General features: G+C 40.9%; 1 protein-coding gene across 1 annotated transcript; it reads right to left on the bottom strand.

Moving 5' to 3' along the window:
- Window positions 1–228: 228 nt before the first annotated feature.
- Window positions 229–5,066, bottom strand: rergla (RERG/RAS-like a). The gene is made up of 5 exons (XM_070992115.1): window positions 4,879–5,066; window positions 4,719–4,775; window positions 3,200–3,273; window positions 2,005–2,153; window positions 229–1,877 (listed from the first exon to the last, which is right to left on the bottom strand). The coding sequence occupies exons 1-5, from the start codon at window positions 4,928–4,930 to the stop codon at window positions 1,592–1,594; spliced, it is 618 nt and encodes a 205-aa protein (XP_070848216.1). The 5' UTR covers window positions 4,931–5,066; the 3' UTR covers window positions 229–1,591.
- Between the last annotated feature and the right edge of the window lie 17,455 nt (window positions 5,067–22,521).

The raw sequence follows: 22,521 nt of genomic DNA, 5'->3' as shown, positions 1-22,521 counted from the left end.
AGCAACTAAACCATCTCCACGATAACTGAGGCCGCTCCATTGGCTGACTCTGCTCTGACATGACTTGTGATTATTTTCATAGTTCTGGCCATCATTTCTATCACTTCCGATCACATTTTTAAAGGCTAAAGTGAAAGTAAAGAGATACGTTTTTAGGTTTCTCTTAAAAATGTTCAGCATGCTGTATGTAAACAATTTCCCCTCGGGAATCAATAAAGGAATCTGAATCTGAATGTAGAAGAAGAAGAATTTCCTTTATTCGTCACATTTTTTACACACAACATGCAGTTGAGGAGGAAACTGTACACACCATGCATATGTGAAATTCCATCCCGCTATTTGACCCATCCATGGTCAGTCCTTCCTCCACGGCAGACCAGGAGTCTCACCACATCCACAGAACTATGAAATCTAATCTAATCTAAGTGATTGGTATACTACAAAAAGTAATTACAAAAATCCTTTAAATTACACTTCTATCATAGCTTTTCCTAGGACTTCTCCCTGGGGCATGGTTGTGGCAACCCAATTGTGTAAATATGATATCTATATGCATATTCAGCAGCTAGTTTGCAAATGTAGTCAAGAAATGTATTATCATTAGCAGATTGATGCATAATTAAACAGACTGCAGAGGTCACAAGTCAATTTCCAAGTTCTACACTTTGCCTTTCAAGTCGTAGAGAAGTCCTTATGCACCCTTCAGTACAATTTGTCATTAGGAATATTTAGGCAGATTTATCAGTTAGTATAGTACACTACACTATTTTTACAATGTGTGTATATCACTTCCAAACAAAACCTTTGAACATTTAAAATCAAATTGATGAGGTGTGTGTTAGTGGGTTATCCCTGTGAGTGACAATGACTGTAATTCCTCATCTGAATGATACACATGTGCTTTCTGGTTTTTGTTGATCCCAGCAGAGTTAATCCATCTGAATGTGATGCCTGGGGTATCATCTGTTGTCTGTCTGCTGCTCTGAACTGACAAACACACCTTTGACTCCTGAACCGGTGACTATCTGTTGGAAAATCTCTGTACATTTCTGCTTGTTTGGCCTTTTTTATTTTATCCTGTGTGTGTTACAGAAACAACAAAAAGCAGTATGTTTTGTACAAGGAATTTCATTCTACATTATATGACATGACATTATTTTATACTAAGATAGTCGATGGCATGTGAGATACATGTCACACTAATACAGTACACATTTAACAGGCTGATCCCTCTTGAGTCATAAAAAACAGATTACATATTTGCAGTCATACAGTACAGCTTAGATTTCATTTATCTTGGATTAAATGTTGCCCACTTTTCAAACATTTCCCTGAAGTTGTGTGCTCTGGCTGAAAGGCTTCAGGACATGTCTCTCATGAAAGGCTTCCAATGATCTTACAAGAGCAAAAAAGCAGGAGCATGAATTTGTGGAAGTAAGCAGCAAACATGCTGTGTGTTACTGTTACATCACACACTCTTCACACATATAGACGTCAGTTTCATGCTTAACAACAGAAACAGCAAACACAATCAAAGATACGCAGTTCCATTGTTCCAGGCTTGACTAATGCTGTCCTCATATCTGACTCCTCACACAGATTTCCTCCTCTTGCCGAAGACGTTGTTGATGAGTTTGGCCATGGATTTGGAGCCGCTTGGGCGTCTCCTGCGCTCCTTGGCCTTGCTGCCCAGGCTAGTGTCTTGCACCATTTTGGAGAATATGAGTGCCACCTCCTGGTAGTGTTCAGCTGCTGACAGCTCGTAGAACTGACAGCGACACTCAGCAGCCAGACACTGACCTTCTTCACGCCGCACCTCTCTCATGTGGCACAGGTCCTGTTTGTTACCCACCAGAAATATGAGCGAATCAGTGTCCCTGTAGGTCAAAAAGCAGAGCAGGATCACACAGTCAGTGACTCACTCTTACTTTTCCATGGTGCAGTGGTTTTCATCGTTCCATTTATGCATACACAATGGCCTTTATTAAATTACAGTGATCTCACCTTTTGGCAGTTCCCAGATGAAGCTCTCTGATTTGGTGCACAATGGCTTTGGCAGTGAGGAATGAGGAGTGGTCACTGATGTCGTAGACCACAATGAAACCATCAGCCCAGTGGATCTGGCCATTTAAAGCAGACTTACCCTCACGAGCCTGAAAAATAGAGTAAATGGGAGTTAACATTAAACATAAATGTTACAAGTTGCGGTCACAAGAATTTGTGACCGCATTTAGCAAGATATAAAGCATCTGTGAACCAGTTGTGGGTGAGCTAGTCTGGGTCACAGCCCCCCGATGAATACACTGCTTACTGACATAAATGTTATAGTACCTCACATACATTTTAGGAGGTACAATACTATACAAAATATACAAACGACATGAGGTAGTCAACATGAATGAAGGGCTGGAATGCATAAAATGCGGTATGAACATAAACAGAGAGGTTTAGAGTTTGTGCTGGTAAGGTGATGCTGGAATTGACTTGCTGTCCTTGGGCTCTAACTCAGATTAATAGCCCCGATACTGGCGTCAGGCTGGAAGCAGTGGTTCAACTGAGGACAGTCCCATGCTTCACTGGCTCTCTCAAATAAGATGGATGATTCTAACCGGCCTTTGCTTTACACTCATTGCACCCTATTTCAATCATGCAAGCATGACAAGTGCAAAGCAAGAGGTCTTGGGCCACACATCCACCTGCTGTTCATGCATGTGCAGCACCGCAAAGTGAAAATGGGCTGAGTGAAGTGGGATGTAGATGAGAGGGTGTGGTGATTAATAAATACACTCTCAGCCAGTCACATCACTGATGTTGTAGCTCTGAAACAACTGAGTCAATCAGAAGGACCATCAGTACAATAACAGTCACATCATATCTTAACTAATGTGATAAAACAGCATTTGCACTGTGATGCATGTCAAGAATAAAACATTTTATGTTTTATTCTGTGGTAGAAAATGTCTGAATAAACAGCATATGTAAATTCATGAATCCCTGTTAAATCATCTGTTAAACAACGTGAAACCTTTGATATGAGACAAGATTCAGATTGTCCAGTTATAAAGTTGTTTTCTTTGGTTACTGGGCTAAAAAAATGTAGTTAAATTAGGCAATGACAAGTGGCACAGGTGGATCAACTGTCAGGACTACTAGTGAAAAGATACAATAGTAATCATGATAACATCTATCCATAACTCACCTGAGAGCAAGGGTCATAGAGCTCGAGACAAATCTGCCTCCCATCCACAGAGAGGCGCTTTCTGTATATGCACTCTGCAGCAAGAGAAGGAGAAAACATAACTGGGAAAACAAGACTGAGGGACAAACTGAGGTCATGAGTGATGAGTGCAGGGGCAGGCAGGTGTGAAGGTCAACAGATCCAATGATTTCACTTGGACTGGATTACTTTTCAACATAAATGCAAATGAATAAATACATTTTAGAATTTTGTCATTTCTCATATACCTGTTGACTCAGACTCACACACAGATGGCAGTAAGTTACTCTAAGGTTCTTTCATTGGGTTCAGTGCCTTGCCCAAGTGGCCCAACATGTGCAGGAATTAAAAAATAGACGTTATTAGATCTAAGAGCTTGGTGTTAGAAATCTACAATACTGATATTAATTCCTATTGGGGAGAATTCATTTGTAAAATAGCTTTACACCTAAAGTCCAAACTGTAGGTCTGTAGGTATTTGCGTGTAAATCTTTATTATTTAAAGTCTTTGCTTGTCTCATCCACACCTCGCACAGCATCTCTGTCTCACTCCCTGAAAGTGCTGAAAGAGAACAAGCTCAGATGAAACCAGATTACTCTCAGAGAAACAATGGTCTATTGAGCCACTATCAGAGACTAACGTGAGTCATTCCCCTGGCAGGTCAGGTAGTCCTTCAAGAAGGCTGCAGAGTATCATAACAGCACGCCTCTTCAGACCACATATGGCTAACAATTGTCAAGAATAACCCTAAATTGATCAAATATTTAGCCCATGCTCTGACTATTGAGTTGCAGTCCATTTGACAGAAGCAACATTTTAATAATCTTTGTACCACCTCACCTGTAGTTAAAGGCTTGGCAGTGTGCCTCAGCATACAAAGTAAACTGAAGGGAGTAGGCTGTATACAAGAAGCTGTGATAAGAGCTGGACAGAGAAGTGTACAGAAACTAGAGAGCAGCCAACCAAAAACAGACATAATCCAGATAGTGGCTTTTTACATGGCAGGAATATAAACAGGCATGAAGCTGAGCATGCATACAGAACATTACACTGTGTGGCTCAGCAGTGAAGCCTGCTGGGAGTGACGTGCAGCCCTGTACTAATCTGCAGGAACCAGCCCAGGAGACTTATTTTACAGAAAGAAACAGAACATTTAAATCTGATGAAACAATAAGAAAACAATCTGAATCAGACCAGATATATTATGGATGCAAAAAAGTTCTGAAGTAAACACCCAGCCTAACTTAATATTATTAAAAAGTCAAACAGTGCATATGCAAATGTGAATATGGCATGCCTGCAGTTGCTGTTAGATTGGTGGGAAATTATGAATAAAATAATCAGGATGATGTTATTTTCATAACGACATTGTGAGCAGGCAAAGGAATCACGTTCATGTTCACTGAGTAAGGATTTAACAGTGAATGTCCGCTTTCCACCGTCTGCAGACGCAGAGGAGCAGGAGGTCTCTGTGGTTACAGACTTTACATAGATAATTACCTGAAGAGGACGCGTATTCGCCGATAAAACGCCTGGTGAGGAAGCGGACAATGAGAGCTGCAGACAGACAGACAGACAAACAGACAGACAGGTGAAGTCGCGCGGACGCAGCCACTTGTATATCTCGGCCGATCCGCAACCTGTTCCACTCGTCTCCTACCTGATTTTCCGACGCCTTCACTGCCCAGCACAGCAATCTTCAGCTCATTCATGTTGGCTGCAGAAACTAGTCTCCGCAACAGAAAAAGCCCTCAAACATCATGTTTTGCAGAGCTGGGCGGTGTGTCTCTTACTCTGCCTCCTGCTGCTGGCTCAGCTTCACCTCCTGCGGAGGGTGGGAGGTCCCTCAGGGTGGCGCAGCACCGGAGGAGGCTGTTCCTCCATCCTCCCAGCCATGTAAGGACAACTTTTTTCAGTTAGAGCCCTCATTTCATTTTCTTTCTCAATTGTCCTCATGGTTTATTTTATTTTATTTTATTTTATTTTATTTTATTTTATTTTATTTTCCTGGTGGCAATGAAGACCCAAAAAAGAAGAAGTTATCAGGAATTATAAAAATTCCTTTTCTCATAATTGGGCATACTATGTTCATTTGTGGGCTGCACGGTGGAACAGCAGGTAGTGCGCATGCCTCACAGCAAGAAGGTGCCTGTCTGTGTGAAGTTTGCATGTTCTTCCCGTGCATGCGTGGGTTCTCTCCGGGTACTCCGGCTTCCTCCCACAGACCAAAAACATGCTCATTAGGTTAATTGATGACTCTAAATTGTCCATAGGTGAGTGTGAGTGTGAATGCGTGTTTGTCATTACATGTGGCCCTGCAATCGGCTGGTGACCGGTTCAGGGTGTACCCCGCCTCTCGCCCATTGTAGCTGGGATAGGCTCCAGCCCCCCCGCAACCCCGAAAGGGATAGGCGGTATAGATAATGGATGGATGGATATAATTACTGGATAGTTTTTACCTTTGTGGGCTTCAAGCTGTTGTTTAAATGAAATCATGTGAGAAATTTAATCTGGCTTTGATATCAAATTACTCTACAAGGAGCCACAAGCGACAACACACACTTTACATTGTATTTCATAATATTACATTGTGTTTTCAGTGGACATTCTCAATCTGAAATGTAAGCAGTTATTAAAGGTGTCAGATAAATGTAGGGGTTTAGTCAGTCATCTTATCTACTAGATACTTCCTTTTCGAATGTAGTGATGTAGAAGTAGGTATAAAGTAGCAAATTCTACTTAAGTATTCAGCACACATTTCACCACTGAAAAATTGCCTCTTGGCTAAGTAAAATCAAAGCATAGGCCTCTATTTATTTCTTTTTTATTTTTTGGTTTTCATATTTTATTTGTTAACTATTTTCAGTTAAAGTTATTTCCTTTTTTTACACTGCAAAGAACACACTTGTGAGGGGCAGTTGCTGAAACTTTTCTTTATTGTTTTGTAGCCAAATGAAATCACACTGAGTAAAAAAAACATTTTACAACAGGTAGATTCAAGTGAAAACAGAATAGCAGGTACAGCGTGTGATAAGACCATCACCACTGTGGGTCAAAGAAAACTTGACACAGCCTAACAGTTCCATCACACAACACGTCAGCAGCAGATCAGATATGCACATAACAAACACCACAGTGTAAGAGAAAGAGCATGAAACAGAAACCAAAGCCACACAAAATGTAACAAAATCAGCACACTTTCCAATTAGACCATATTATTACAAATATTTTCTAGCTCATATATTCTAGCTCGGCTGACTAACTTTAGACTGTGCTGAATGACGTTTGACAGAGTAAAGCTTCCCTCCTGTCGTCCGGATAGAGACGGCCTTATGATGAACAGCAATGGGGATACTGAATGGTGGATCTGCTACTGAACTCATATCGTGTAGTGTGTGACACTGACAGCATCACAAACTACTCTGCATCATGCTATTGAGATGTGGAGATCAGTGGGGAGTGTTCAAAGTAAGCCTGAGTGACAATAGAGCATGTTGACTTAATCTGCTCAGTAAATGATGAAAACTCAGACACAGAGTATGTATGTATGTATGTATGTATGTATGTATGTATGTATGTATGTATGTATGTATGTATGTATGTATGAAAAAAGTCAGAGTTTAATGAAAATTACAAAAATGAGCAATAGGCGAATCTGGGAGATCCATATCCTGTAGTTAATGAGAAGGCAGAGTGGACAGACTGAGTCAGTCCAGTTCCAGATTACTCATGGTACAGACTGACAGGCATAGGCTGGAGCACGAGGTAGGCACCTGAGGGCAAAACTTGCTTGTAAAGACAGGGACTACTGTGTCTGGTTGTAGTTGAGCCTCTTGGTGGACTGGATGTAGGAGATTCTTGTGGTTGGTCCAGACCACAAATGGTTGCTCTGAGCTTTCTAGCCAGTGGCGCCACTCCTTCAATGCCATCCCCAATATCAGAGCTTGTGTGGCAGGTACCAGTTTCCTTGAAAAAAAAAGCACAAGGGTGAAGCTCCTGGTCAGCGCCAGAGTGGTACGATAAAACAGCTCCCACCCTTGTGTCCCATGCTTCCACTTTTACCAGAAATTGAAAGGCTGAGTGGGGTTGGACGTGCGACTGGAGCTGACGTGAACAAACTCTTCAATCTGGAGAAGGCAACAGCAGGTTCAGAGGACCAGGGGAATGGGACAGAGGGGGAAGTCAGCAGGGTCAGAGGAGCCACCACTTGACTGTAGTCCCAAATGAAGCATCTTATGATAGGTGATTGTTCCTGACACTGGGTCCCTGGAGAAAGAGATGGAGAGGGAGAAAAGGGTGTTGGATCCCTGACTGAGACTGAGAGGTCATCTGGATGCCTTGGGTGATGTGAAACAGAGGGTCTGGTGAAGCTTTCTGCCTGTGCAGACTGATCTTGGCGCTTATCTGTGTATTCTTGTATTGGTACAGCAAGCCAAGCGCATGACAAGGTTGGTGCCGAGCAGTCTGCAACCGCTGATGTTTGGGTGTATCTCATCAGTCCTAAAGCATTGTTTACAGTTCCAAAAGATACTGAAGTTGCTAATAAACCTTATCTCATGATTGAGGCATTCGATTTCAGCCATGTATTCAGGGCAAGGAAAGATTCAATGCCTTTTCCCAAGGTTGGAATGGGGCCCGATATGAATACATGTTTTGATTGACAATGGATCCGTTTCTCCAGTAGCAGGCAAAAGTCTTTTTTCAGGATCTCAGAGCCAGGTTTCCTGTGCAGAATGTCAAAAGATCCAACATGAATAATAATGTTCCAATCACTTGGATGTGCAGAGTGGATGCCTGGCAGCAGGTCTGTTAGCTCTCTGAGAGATGTGTAATTCACTTTCAGTCTTTGCCATTCTTACATGCCTGGTTATAGAGTCCCTAATCAGAATGATGTCTGGCTTATGAGGTGTGGGTCAACCTTTTTTATTTCTGGCCCTTGGCTTGTCAGATGGGGAGTTAGTAATATTTCTTCTGGCCCTGGGCCTTGCAGTGGTCTTGGAGCTATTTGTTGGGTTTTGGCCAGCCTTGCTGCTCATTGTGTGATTAGTGGAGTGAGTGTTGGTGCCCTATTATTTAATTTCTTGCTTTCTTTCTATATTTAATTTCTTGCTGGACTTGCCTTTGGAACGGACAACGTCAGACCAAGCCCTGGCTGGAGTGGATGCTCTCAGTCTGGCACCAGTGCTGTGCCAGTAAGAAGCATCATTAGGGGAGGCTAGTTCAGGAGCCTCAGCAGCTGATGCAGGGGCATTAGGACACGTCCAGGGCAGTGTGTCAGCCAAATCTGTGCCAGGATGCTCCACAGCTAAAGTAAATCCCTGTAAAGAACTCTGTCCATTTTCAGCAGCACATATACAGGCTGCTACTTGATGCAACGTTTCAATCTTCTTTTCAAGCGGTACAATTCTCTCTGTCTGTCCAGTCAGTCTTCCAGTCACAGACACAGCAAAAAGGCTTGTGCTGTTTGGAGGACAATACCGAGAAAAAAAAAGTGCTAATAAAGATGATGGCAGCCCTCCCTTCTGGCAAGCCAAACATTACCTCTCTGGCTCATAGCTGGCCCACAGCTGAGTGGACTAGAAATATCTCCTGTTCTCAAGTCATATCTAAGGTTTGTTATATGTACCCCACTGTGTGTCAGACAGTTCTGGCAGGCCCGCTGTCCCTAAAGTTCTGATAATGGACACTTCATCAGGCATCATTCCTTACTTGTCATGTACAGTATGTATGTAGATCCACTGTATACATGTAAGTACAGTGTGTGTGTGTGTGTGTGTGTGTGTGTGTGTGTGTGTGTGTGTGTGTGTGTGTGTGTGTGTGTGTGTGTGTGTGTGTCTGTATGTGCCATTTTCTTCCATTGACTTCCAGTCTAAACACTGGTTGATTAAAGCTTAATATCTTAAAATGTATAAAAGTTACAAAAAATGTGTCCTCAAAGAGCTGAACACATTGATATTTGAATGGTTTCTGAAGCTGAGAGTATACAGAAGTAGCTAGCAACTTAAAAATGTACAGAATAAAAATACAGGTAAGAAAGTTAAGAGGTAAAGATCAAAATAACAATAGTGTGAGACCTGTGTTCCCACTCTGCAATGACACACTAGCAGAAATGCGAGATGGCAAATGCAGAATGTGATGAAATGTAACAATTACCAGCAACATAAATGTCACTTATCAGCAAAGACTGAATACCAAATTAGGATAGCCAATAGCCTACAGTGATCCTGATACAATGATACATGAATGACTACAAAAAACAGCAGCAAGACAGACAAAGCTAAACATACTACTGTCATGAATATGACACCTCTTCCCACAATAGAATAGAATGTGAGTAATTGACAAAAAGCAATAAATATGAAGCAATTGCAGATTACAATGACTACGATGGCATAACCAGAATACGATGAATGTAAGCAATTAGCCGAAAGCATGATGTGCAGTAATTAGCAGAATACAATGAATAGGGCAATTAACAGAACTAAATGAATATGAAGCAATTGCAGAAAGCGATGAATATGTAGTAATTACCAGTAATTTAATATGGTGACTGTCAGCAGTGACTGATTAGGGTACCTGTGGTGTCTACGATGACCAGATGTTTGTAATATGCAATGGTCTGAATTAATTCATATTCTCAGATAAGTGAATGAAATGCCAAGTTCTGCTGAGACAAGAAATAAGAGGAAAATATAATCATCAGAGGACAATGAGCAGCAGATAACCGTGAAACAAAAACACCACCACCATTTTCATGCATTATTTGCCAGAGAATCTGTGCATGTAAAGAGCTCATGTGAAAGAACACATCGCTGAACATAATGAATTAGTGCCAACTGGTGCTTGTGATCTGTGGTGTGATGAAGTCAGCAATGACCCGCAACTGCTGAATGAGGTAAAATGACTATGACTAGCTTACGGTTTGCAATGACCGTGACTGGTTCATGAGTAATTTTGGGTCATTTCCAGCAGAGGAGAGGACTTTGTAATGTCATAGATAGCTGGGAGCAACCCTTCTATTGAAGGACTAAAAGATACCTTTAGCCGTGTCTTGATGACCATCCATCCATTATCTATACCGTCTATCCCTTTCGGGGTTGCGGGGGGCTGGAGCCTATCCCAGCTACAATGGGCGAGAGGCGGGGTACACCCTGAACCGGTCGCCAGCCGATTGCAGGGCGTCTTGATGACCTATTTCACAAATAAAGTCAGTGGCAAAATAAAAGCTGGGTCTCAAATGAAAGCCGGCCCCAACACAGCTGTGTGACATCTGCCCCTGGGACATCATCTTCAGTGCCCTATTAGCCTGATGTTTCTCTCAGGGCAGTCCTGTCTATCCTACTCCCTGTCTCTCTCTGTGTGTGAGCATGTGTGTGTATGATATCCTGAAGGTGTGACACAGTCAGGAGAGATCAATTAGCTGCATCTCATCACCATTATCAAACCTTTTTGAATACATATTGCAGCATTTCTCTAAATGTCCGTGTGTCTATGCAACTGTTGTAGTGTGACTGACCACGGTTTCTTGTGCGCTGTGTTACTACTACATTCTTCACTTCCTGCAGGCTCTGAAAAGACAGCCGTTGTTCTTCCTCTTCGTCACTGGCGTCTCCTTGCTGCTAGTGTGGAAGTTCACCTTCGTCCACAGGTACCTCCTGGCAGATAACCGCCACTTTCCCTTCTATGTCTAGAAGAGGCTCTTCCATCACTTTACACCAGTTTTGGTTCTTATTTGGATGTCATGTGAAGTGTGGCTTATATTTCTCGCCAGCTCTGAAGGAACTGGATCATCCCCGTCACCTCACAGAGTGGAGATGTTGACTCTCTGCTTGATTCTGATTGGCCCAGTCTTATCATAAAGAAGTTAAGTGCTTCTTTCTCGGCTCTGACACTGGTTGTTTGAAATTGTCACCCTCTAGTTTTAAGCCCCAGCTGGTCATGGTTTTAATTCATTTATTCACAGCATTGTTTTACTGGGTTTGATTTCCTGTTAATGTGAGGGGACGTGCAACTTCAAATAAATGCTTGTGACCCTTGTAGTTGAGGTAAATCAAGACCACTACCACTATTATTGAATTTAAATAATTCCTCATAGGACAGGTAGAAGCTGGGAACATAAAAACAATTGGAGCTGAGACAAATATGCAGCCTGACCTCAAATGCATGGGAAAGGTGTCTGTAAACACTGAACCCAGATGAGAAGATGATGATGTTAGATTTTCATTTGTATTGGTCTCTTGCCGTTAAGAGATCCAGATTGAGTTATGTGCTGGGAGAGACAGGCCCAGGAAGATGGAGGTTGAAAGCGTGCAGCCTTTGATGAGTATGACCAGCTTGAGACAAGCATATTTGCTGCATGTTTGTCAATCTGTGAGAGCTGACGCAATGGAGGCCAAAGAGTAGTGAGCGGATTGGATGTGAAGCACTGTCGAAGATGGGACAGTGATGCAAGGCCTGGCAGCGATGAGGCACACTGATGATGCAGTGGGGGCTGAAGCACTCTCTGGGGACAGGTGACATATGTGGATAGCAGGAGAACAAGTGTAGAAGAGACTTTTCTCCTCCCAGGCTGAAGACCGGACATTGGCTTGCTTCTACAGCAAGAAACTGAAAAAATAATAATAATAATAATAATAATGTGAATGTTTGACATTCACAACAATTGGCACTGAAATGACAGCAGCTTTGAGGAGAATAGATTTAACTTTGACAGCAATCATATTATTGGCTGATGGAGATGATGGCAAAATCAGTTTGGCTTACCTGAAAGACTAAAAGCCTATAGTTGGCTGATTACAAAGAAAGTGAAGAAGAGTCAGAGAGAGAGAGAAATGTGTATGAATGAGTAGCATATTAAAGAAATAAAGCTCACACACATGCTCTCAGTTCTGCAGTGATTGAGATTTATAAACTAGAATCAGTATGTATGGCTTACATGGGGACACTTGAGGTTTCTATATTGTTAGTCCTAAGATCACAGCAAAACCCTCTATACATTTTAAACATTGTTTTTGTGGTTTGTTCAGAATCTGCTACTAACATTACTTGCTGCCCCACACTTCCTGTGCTGAACTGCATTTTAGGATGTACCCAAGGAACTCTCACAGGGCTTGGGCTCACAGGGTACCCGTCCTGCCCAAGTGAAGATTGAATTTAAAGCGATTATTTAGGAACTCTTACTTATGTCAGCTCTTGTGTCCTTCTGTCTTTACTGTATATCCCTCTTTGCGCAAAGCCAAGCTACACATGTGACTGATATTGATACAATAGGATTCCAGTGGGGTGGCACAGTGGAACAGCAGGTAGTGCGCGTGCCTCACAGCAAGAAGGTTGCCGGTTTGATCCCCGGGTCAGGTAGGGCCTTTCTGTGTGAAGTTTGCATGTTCTTCCTGTGCATGCGTGGGTTCTCTCCGGGTACTCCGGCTTCCTCCCACAGACCAAAAACATGCTCATTAGGTTAATTGGTGACTTTAAATTGTCCGTAGGTGTGAGTGTGAGTGTGAATGGTTGTCTGTCTGTATATGTTGCCCTGTGATCGGCTGGCGACTGGTTCAGAGTGTACCCTGCCTCTGATTGACAGCTGGGATAGGCTCCAGCCCCCTGCAACCCCGAAAAGGGATAGTCGGGTATTGACAATGGATGGATGGATGGATGGATGGATGGATGGATGGATGGATGGATGGATGGATGGATGGATGGATGGATTCCAGTGCATTTGTCACTGATAAACATAAGCTGCAGAAACCCTGGGAAAAATCTATGTGTGTGTGTTTTTTTCTTCGTATCATATTCATGCATCACAGCAGACAATCCAGAAATGCTTCCTCATCTTTCACTTCCCCTGCAAGAACACATTTAACCCATCTTTTCTCTCCAAGTATGTCATATCATCTGAAGTAATAAGTGTTAAACTGACAGTATTTTAAGTTGATAATTTCATGTGAAGAGGGTTCATGTGTCTCTGGATGAAATGTGCAAGTAAATCAGTTAATTGACTGCATATTTCTAAGGCCTTCAGTACCTCCGGCATTTTTCTTTAAAAAGCTGTAAATCCTGATCTTACATAACGTGCTGACCAGAACAGTTGAGCTGCCAGGATCTCCTTTTCACTGGATCAACATCATTTTGCAAAAGTGCAAGACTGAGGAGAGGATTTCCTGAAGGATTTTGTTCTGCACCAACTGCTCCAGGGAAGAAATATTGCCATTCATGGTGCATTCTATGTGAACAATGCAATTTCCATTTGAAACAGAGTGCCAGCAGTGTCAGTTTAACTGAATAACAGGAATACAGGAAACACTCCTGCAGCACACAGCAGATCTCTGAGGTAATCATCTGCAATGTGAGTGTATTATTTGTAAGAAACTTGAAGGTTGTATGATGAAAAAAAAAAAAAAATACTACTTACCTAACACACTCATATGCTTGTCTAAAAATTTTGACTTCTGTAAATTGTCTGTCTTGAAAATAATTCACATTCAATCCATGCCATGTTATGGACTACTGTTTCTACATGCATGTGTACAGCAGTGAAAAGATTATTCTTGAAAATATTGTACAATCAACTCAGGTAAGTCTATATTTTGCTAAGGTCTAATATAAGTTCAGAGGGACTTCTGTTGAATCCACATCTGTATTGTCTCAGTTATGTTGCGTTCAAGTTATGAAGACTTCATTCCAACTTCTAATCTTATGCAGTTTCCTGTGATTTCTAAAAGAATGACAAAACAAAGCAAAAAGTAACTCTCTTTCTCTGTCACACACACACACACACACCTACACACACACACACACACACACACACACACACACACACACACACACCTATCTATCTATCTATCTATCTATCTATCTATCTATCTATCTATCTATCTATCTATCTATCTATCTATCTATCTATCTATCTATCTATCTATCTATCTATCTATACACACATGTCTACCTTGGCCACTAGACTAAAGACAAGCCTTGCCAAGCCAGCAGCAGCAGAAACAAAAGTGGTAGTAGGTGCGAGCAAGGAGTCTTTTTGTGATCAGGCTCTTAAGTGAAAATCCATGACTGATTTAGGGATTAGAACCTGACTTGCAGAATTTGTCACATTGAAAGTCCCCATTTTGGAGTGCTAGCTACTTTGGCTAAATAACAGACTGGTGATAGTTAGCAGCAGACTACAGTACACAGTACTTCAGTACAAATGTAGGTAGATGATCATGAGCAAAGCCAGCACATTCCAGTCTGGATGAAGAACAGTAGAATCCATTCATGAATTTAAAACATGAATTAAAAATAGACTGTATTTGCAGAAATTAGACAAAAAGCTCAAAAAGAAAAAAGAGATAAACAAACCACATTAGACGGACCAGAATGATGCAAGGACACACAGGCTGTCTGTTGTTGGATTTTTCTTTTTGTACATACTGCAAAACTAGTTTTTGTTGTTGGTTTCTGTCAGTTCTTTGAAATCTGTATGCAGGAGAAGGAATGTTATTGTTTTTAATAATACAGACTATACGCAGGCAATGCAGATACAGTTTGAAATCTAACCTCTATTTTGATATCAAATCATTTTGCAATTATACCTCACTGTATAAAGGACACATTACTTCCTACATTGGCACTGAATTATGGCATTGGACATAAACCATGATTCCTGGAAATCATTTGTTGTTGTTTTAGTAGTGCACATGGGTATGATTCATACATGCAAAAAGTTTGTACAATGTACTGTATCTACAGTCACATACATCATTCTATAAAACTTAATTCACAAGTCACTATCGATGTTAAATAAAATATTGTTTGAAAACTAGGCAAATTGGTGAAACAGTGGCATAAGATATAGCAAAAGTGATATGAAGGAAGGTCTGGGGGGGGTCAGAAAACCAGTCAGTATCTGGTCCATTTGCCTCACGCAGTGCAACACATCTCCTTCACATAGAGTTGATCAGGTTGTTGATTGTGGCCTGTGGAATGTTGGTCCACTCCTCTTCAATGGCTGTGTGAAGTTGCTGGATATTGGCAGGAACTGGAACACGCTGTCGTATACGCCGATCCAGAGCATCCCAAACATGAATGTGAGTGGGATTAAAGAAGCAGTCTAAAGCCTAAAGTCTAAAATCTATCTGACTTCCCTAATGTTAACCATGGCCACAATATGTCCCCAACCATAACCAAGTAGTCCTACCTTTAGTTGCCTCAACATCAACAATCTTTAAACCTACAATAACTGATATTTTGGCCACTTGGAGGCAGCAGAAAGCACTTGTGAACACAACACTGATATTTCATCAACTTTTGAATTGGTGTTGTAAACTTGGTTGCAAGCAGTTGCTTATTAACAAATGTAACAGCAGGGCTCAGTGTTAAATATCCAAGGGGAAAGTAGAAATCACATTAGTTTGTTTCCAACCTGTCTGATCAGCTGACTGCCTGTTTCTCCTGACTTGTCCAATGTTGTTGACGTCATTGTAAACCCAGATCTCAGCCATTACTTTAATGAGTACAATGTTATCAGAACTGATGTTGGTCAAGATATCAAATTAAGACTTGAGTTGTAATAAACCAACATTATTCTTTAACTATTATATTTCTCAGCATTGAATTCTAAGCTTCTATTTGAAAGACCTGTCACATTACATTGATGTAAAACCAATGAAGCAATCACACAAAAGCTAAATCCATTGGCTTATGGTATGCACAGTGTTTCATGGCCGGCTGGATGGTGGTGTCACAGTGCTGCTCAGGGCTGGTCAACTCAAAGGTCACTGGCTTCCAGCAGCAGAGAGGAGATTCATTGAGAAGCACACACACACACACACACACACACACACACACACACACACACACACACACACACACACACACAAGCAAATATCATCATGATCATAATAGGTTCTAGTACTATAGTGTACTGCAGTGCTGTGTGTGGTTTGTCCAAGTGGTGTTGCCATACCCCAGCAGAAGCCATTGCTTGACTGCAATGGGTAGGTGCAATCAATGTCAACACTGTACTGTCTCTATTTTATTACTTTCACATATATTAAAAAGTGGAAAACCAAAAAATAAGCATTATGGAGGATATGAAGTGTTATGAAAATGACAATTTAATTTAACACTACGAGTCGTACTCACTAGTGCTTGCTAGCCAACACTCTAAGAGGAATTTAATTTAACACTACGAGTCATAGTGTAATTTAATTTAACACTACGAGTCGTAGTGTTAAATTAAATTCCTGTTAGAGTGTTGGCTAGCTAGCATACATTTCATGCATTAGCTAGCAAACTACCCATACATTCTGAGTGTATTCCACTTGCCAGCTTTGCATAAAGTTAGAATCCATTAATGTTCCCATCAGTTGTTGGTTGGATACTTATTATTGTAACACCATGGACAGCATCAACAGCCACACCAAAAAACAAAAAACAAACAAAAAAAAAACACTTTAATTTGAAAAAACAACATTAAGGCTAATACAGTAGTACTCCCGTGTGTGTGAGGGGTGGGCAGTCTGACAGTCTGATAGTGAGGAATTACAATAATGCAGCCTGGAAGTAATAAATGTGTGGACTAGTTTTTCTGCATTGTCTTATGACAAGATGTGCCTGATTTTTACAATGTTACATCAATGAAAAAAGGCAGTCATGGAGTTTCTTTTATGTGGGAGGTAGCATTTTAGGTAAAGTAGAGACTGTGCAGCCCATTCCTCTCCATTAGCTGACACTGGAGAACACATTGTAGGGAGGACAGATCAAGGCAAAGAGCTGCAGATGTGGGTCGACTCTGATGGATGGCAGGCGGATTTCACCGCTATTAATGGAATGGTCTGGATGCCCTGCATTTACCTTGAAAACCACAGTAAATTTAGATTTGAGTAAAAATAAATAATGATGGAAACTTCCTGATTATGCAGCAGGTCCCTGAATAACTTCACATATCACACATCAGAGTGTATGTTTGTACACGTTAATGATAATTCCTCTGTCCACGCTAAAGCCAGTCACAGAGTTTGGCAGGGTTCCATGCTTGGACCAAGTCTATTCACCCTATTCATCCTTTAGAGAACATTATCAAGCAACACTCCAGCTATATTTGTCAATGAAGAGACCAATCAGTTAACTAGGCTCCAAGTGTGTCTTAAGGATATACCTGCATTTTTTATAGTTAATTTTGGACAAAACTGATATAAAAATTAGTGCTGTCAATCGATTAAAATATTTAATCGCGATTAATGTCATAGTTAACTCACGATTAATCGCAATTAATCGCACATTTTTATCTATTCTAAATGTCCCTTGAATTATCATTTTAATACTCTTATCAACATGGAAAAGTGGATAGGCTTGATTTGCGCAAATGTTTTTTATTGAAAACAAGAACGTGTAGTGTTTTATTTCACAATAACATTCTCACTTTGAGCAGTCATTCATATTTGAATGAATCAAATCTCACACAATTTAACACTGTCAATAAACAGATGACAAAAAAAAATAAATACTTGGTTACAAAAAAGCCCTTTCAACAACCCTTTCTAAGGGATCAAAACAGGGTGATACAAAATAAAGTTATAAAGTGCACATCATTGTAAACTAAGACTCAGGCTATAGTGCAGTTAAACCATGGCTTAAACTTTCCTTTCTTAAGTTTCCTTTGAACATAACAGCATCCATATGCCTCTGTCGAAAGCCATCCATTGTCGCCTGGTTTTAACAAGGAGGCGGCAGAGAATTCGCATTCCCTGTGTGTTTGGCCATCAAGTGGTATTTCAGACTGGATGTGCTACGGTGATAATTCAGTTCACACTGACAATACCCACAGATAACTTTGGTCTTGTCAATCAACCCATCTGGCAACTTTTTGAAAATAAACTTTCCATTCAGAATCTTGTTTGCATCCAATTCAGGTTTTGCACTTGACGTCCACACAAACTGGTAGCCACTCTATTACAGCTAGCGAGCAGGCAAGACCAAACACGTGCATGGGGCGTGCCTATTGTTTTGTTTCCGGTTTACAATCGTATCCTGTAGTTTTTCTTACTTGACTAGCAGTGGCCACAGCTTATAAAAAACTACAAGTTCACTCGGTCACAAAGAACGTTAATCGCGCAATAAAAAAAAAAATGACGCCGTTAAAATTAATTTGCGTTAACGCGTTAATAACGCAATATTTTTGACAGCACTAATAAAAATATAAACTTTTAGTACTAGGCCCAAAACACCTTAGAAACTCACTATCTGGTGATATAGCATCTATGGATGGCATTGCGCTGGCCTCCAGCACCACTGTAAAGAATCTGGGAGTTATCTTTGATCAGGATTTTACATTTTACATTACATTACAATCAATCAGGCACATCCTGTCTCAAATCAATGCGGAAAAACTAGTTCATGTATTTGTTACTTCAAGGTTGAATTATTGCAATTTTTCACATTCAGGCTGCCCACAGTCACCCACATAAGGAAAAGAGAACATATTTCTCCAATATTAGCCACTCTGCACTGGCTCCCTGTGAAATCCAGAACATTATTTAAAATCCTTCTTGTTACTTAGAAACCCCCAGATGGTCAGGCACCATCATATCTTTAAGAGCTCATAGTACCTTATTGCCCCACTAGTACACTGCGTTCCCAGAATGCAGGTCTACTTATGGTTCCTAAAGTCTCCAGAAGCAGAATGGAAGTCAGAGCCTTTAGCTATCAAGCTCCTCTTCTGTGGAACCATCTTCCAGTCTTTGTCCGGGAGGCAGACACTGTCTCTACATTTAAGATAAAGACTTTCCTTTTTGATAAATTATAGTTAGGGCTGGCTCAGGCTTGCCTTGGACCAGCCCTTAGCTATGCTGCTATAGGATTAGACTGTTGGGGTACACCTGCACACTTTCATGTCCTACCAAGGCATGTCACTAACTTAGCTTCTTTCCCGCAGTCTTTGTGCTTTGCTGTCTTGCAGGTTCCCACGGGTAACAGTTGAACCTAGATTGTGGATTACAGCTACATCTCCTGCCATGGCTCAGCCTGACATCCACTGCAACTGCTACTATTCTTAGTCATACTTCCATTATTATTAAATCTGTTACTGATACGTACATATATGACATACATACATACATATATATATCATATATGTATACTATGCTATGTATATAGAGAGTATGGTCTGTACCGTTAGATGGAAAGTGTCCTGAGACAACGTCTGCTCTGATTTGCTTGCTTATGCAGAATGAACCTATCAGAGCTCTTGTATTATCTGTCTCAGGACTTATGATTGTTAAGGGTTCAATCTAAAACCGGTGAACTGGATTTTGTTCTTTATTGTGTTTTTTGTACTTTGATCTGCATCTGGTTGTGCTTTTTCATTACATTATGTACAGCACAAATGTGTATACTGTGTGTGTTATTCTGTAAAGCTCATTGTATTAAGTTGTAGTAAGTTTTCCTTGCTTGCAACACTGTATCCCCCATCCATAATACAGCACATATTCATTTTCCAAACAAACAAAAAAAAATCATTAAGAAGTAATTTCTTACCAGATGAGAGCACAGACACCAAGACACAAATACACAGTCTTTTTTATGTTTTAATTCCATCTGTACACAGAGGTGTTGTGGCAGTGTGTAGCATTTCCAGTCTACAGTTACCGAGTGACCTGTGCTGAAGGATCCTGACAGACAGCTTAGTATACATCAGCACTCTCATGTCTTACAGTACCACCACATGTTGTCAATAACTGTCCACATTCTCACCTCTCCTGAAAAGAAGCTCGATCTTACCTTCGGTAGGTGTAATCCATGTCTCAACAGCTGAAACATCAGAACACACACCTGCACTCGCTGAGGGTAGCCCTCAGCAAACGCAGTAGGCATGCTATACTCATTTGATATTTGCCATAAGCTTTAGGCAGTCTGGACCCCCATGGAAAGGCTCTGCTCTGCTGCAGCAGCACACTGATCCATGATTTTCATGACTTTCACTCATTGCCTTTGTTTCTGACCACAGCTGCCAGCATACAGCACTGTCTCTGCAGGCGGGCACGCTTTCATTCAGGTTTAGCAGATTATATGCTGTCAGGCCAGGTGTCTGGAAAATACAAGATGACATATGAGGGACTGGATAATGAGGCTGAGACAAGACAGAATGTAATATATTGGATGACTTGGCAAGGTTTAGATGACAGAACAAAATATGCAACAGCAAAGATAAAAAAAAAAAAAAAAAAAGGTTCATGTTGAAAATGAAATGAAACTGATTTGACCCTGGTGCTGCAGTTCTTGTGATTTACATAAAAAACATACATTAGATCAAATAGGTTGAGTCTATTAAGAATGAGTGAAGGGTCAACACTCACAACTCATTAACATGGAAATTTTTCCCATTTTTGTCATCCATCCCATTTTACATGAATGTAGAATCATTCACTCTCTGCTTAGAGGACCCAATGATGAACACCTGGTTATGGTACAAGAATTGATGGCTTTGTCTTTTGGTGTGTTGAATCCTTTAAGGATTTCAAAGGCAAAAGAATTGATTGCAGACTTCAGGTTGTGCTTCAGCCAACAAGGTCACAGCCATTAACTGCCAAGTTGTGGAACAGGAATCTATGTCCCAATTTCCTGTCCGTTATTAAAGGAACACTCAACCCACACTTTGTGCTGCTCCCATCTGGTCGCTGTTACTGGTTGCTGGCATGGAAGAATTGAGCAGGAGTTTTGTCCCCTCTTCCATAACAGAGCTGAACAGAACATCCAAACTGTAATGTTGCCTGAGTCTGTGTGTTTGTGTATGCAAAGTCTGAGAATGTGGTGATAGTGGGTGTATGGTGTGGTAAATATTTGTCAAAATGTATTCTGTCTGGTTTGATGTATTTGTGTACTGTGAGGTTGTGTGGTGGAAACAATTTTTCTTGCAGATGGACAAATAAATCTAAATCTAATCTAATCTATAAATGTAATGTCTCTGACATTTCGAGTCTTTCCTAGCTTCTTGTGGTCAGGGTCTTAGGAGCAGTAAAGACCTGAAATTGTTCGTGGTCAACAACTAGTGGATGTTGTGACTGCATGCAGCACCACAGACATCCTGTTCTGAATGTTGGGTGGTCAGGTCTTAACACTACAAATTCTACCAGGATGGATTAATGTCTATCAAATAACATATAATTAGACAGGTTTCATTTTTAGGAGGGAAATCTTTTCATTTTAACAAAAGACATTTCATCTTCATCTTATCATGTGACTGGTTTATTAAAGGTTATTGAAAGCATTCTAGAGAAGAAATGTCTCTTAGGGATATCACACATCTAAAAATGTCAAGGCTGATCCAACAGATGTCCAAGACTTACATCCTTTGAGGTCCTTAATGTAAACATAGCAAAGATGCAGGAGACCAGGTGAAAGGGTGACATCATACTATCAACACACATTACAGATATATACCTATATCATCATCATCAATAAAATCAACAGTGATCAAATATCTTAAAAAGGAATAATATAAAACATTACATACAACGACAATGATAATCTTACCCCGTTTCCCATTAGCCATAATCTGACCCTTTTGAAACAGAAAAGTCTTATTTGTGCTGATTATTTCAATGTGTATTCCAATTCCTGACACCACAGAACACAAAGGAATGAAACTCATGTGCTAGCTCTCGTCTGATGGGACTCAGGATTCCCCTGATTGCCCCCCAACCAGCTGCCACCAGACACATTGGGTAACGCATCTTTATCAGTGGATGCAGAAGAAATTGCTGCGGCAGTACACAAATGATCCAGCTGCTGCAGGTAAGTCTTCTTGGCCCATCTAGTGGTGACTATATCAAAATGCACCTGCGTGGCCCAGTAAATGACTGATATGGAAAGTGAATTTGTCCTACTCCCCCTGTACTTCCCTCAGTGTCCAGCTGATAGAGTGTACTTTTAGATCAGCTCTGTCTCTAGGTTTCAACCTGACTAAGTGTGGTGCAGTTCAACGCCTCGCTGGAGCCTGCGTGTGGTCATGTCAACTCTTAAACACCATGAAAAAAAAAAAAAAAAAAAGAAGAAGAAGAAATGTGTCTCTTTGATGTCGTGTGAAGGGACAGTAAGACGTTCCCCTCAACCCACACAACAAGGAAGAGACATGAGTTGTTATTCACGATGCATTCATGTCCATAGGAAGAATGGATTGCCAAAAACTTCCTGGTAGAAACTAGTGCAGCTCTCAGCAGGTATTCACTGCCAGAACATACAGAGAATCTGCGAACTCATTCTTCATGCTAGGCTAAAAAAAAAAAAAAAAAATCATTATTTTTTGAGCTTGCAATAT

This window comes from Chaetodon trifascialis, chromosome 22 (genome assembly GCF_039877785.1).
Source record: "Chaetodon trifascialis isolate fChaTrf1 chromosome 22, fChaTrf1.hap1, whole genome shotgun sequence".
NCBI lineage: Eukaryota > Metazoa > Chordata > Actinopteri > Chaetodontiformes > Chaetodontidae > Chaetodon > Chaetodon trifascialis.
This window is presented reverse-complemented; position numbering and strand designations above follow the sequence as displayed.

Bases quoted from the DNA above. Each gene is read 5' to 3' on its own strand.
- rergla (XM_070992115.1), bottom strand. From the start codon at position 4,930: ATGAATGAGCTGAAGATTGCTGTGCTGGGCAGTGAAGGCGTCGGAAAA. The intron at 4,776-4,878 runs GTAGGAGACGAG...GTCTGTCTGCAG, and splicing joins TGAAGGCGTCGGAAAATCAG to CTCTCATTGTCCGCTTCCTC. The intron at 1,878-2,004 runs GTGAGATCACTG...TTTGACCTACAG, and splicing joins CATCTGGGAACTGCCAAAAG to GGACACTGATTCGCTCATAT.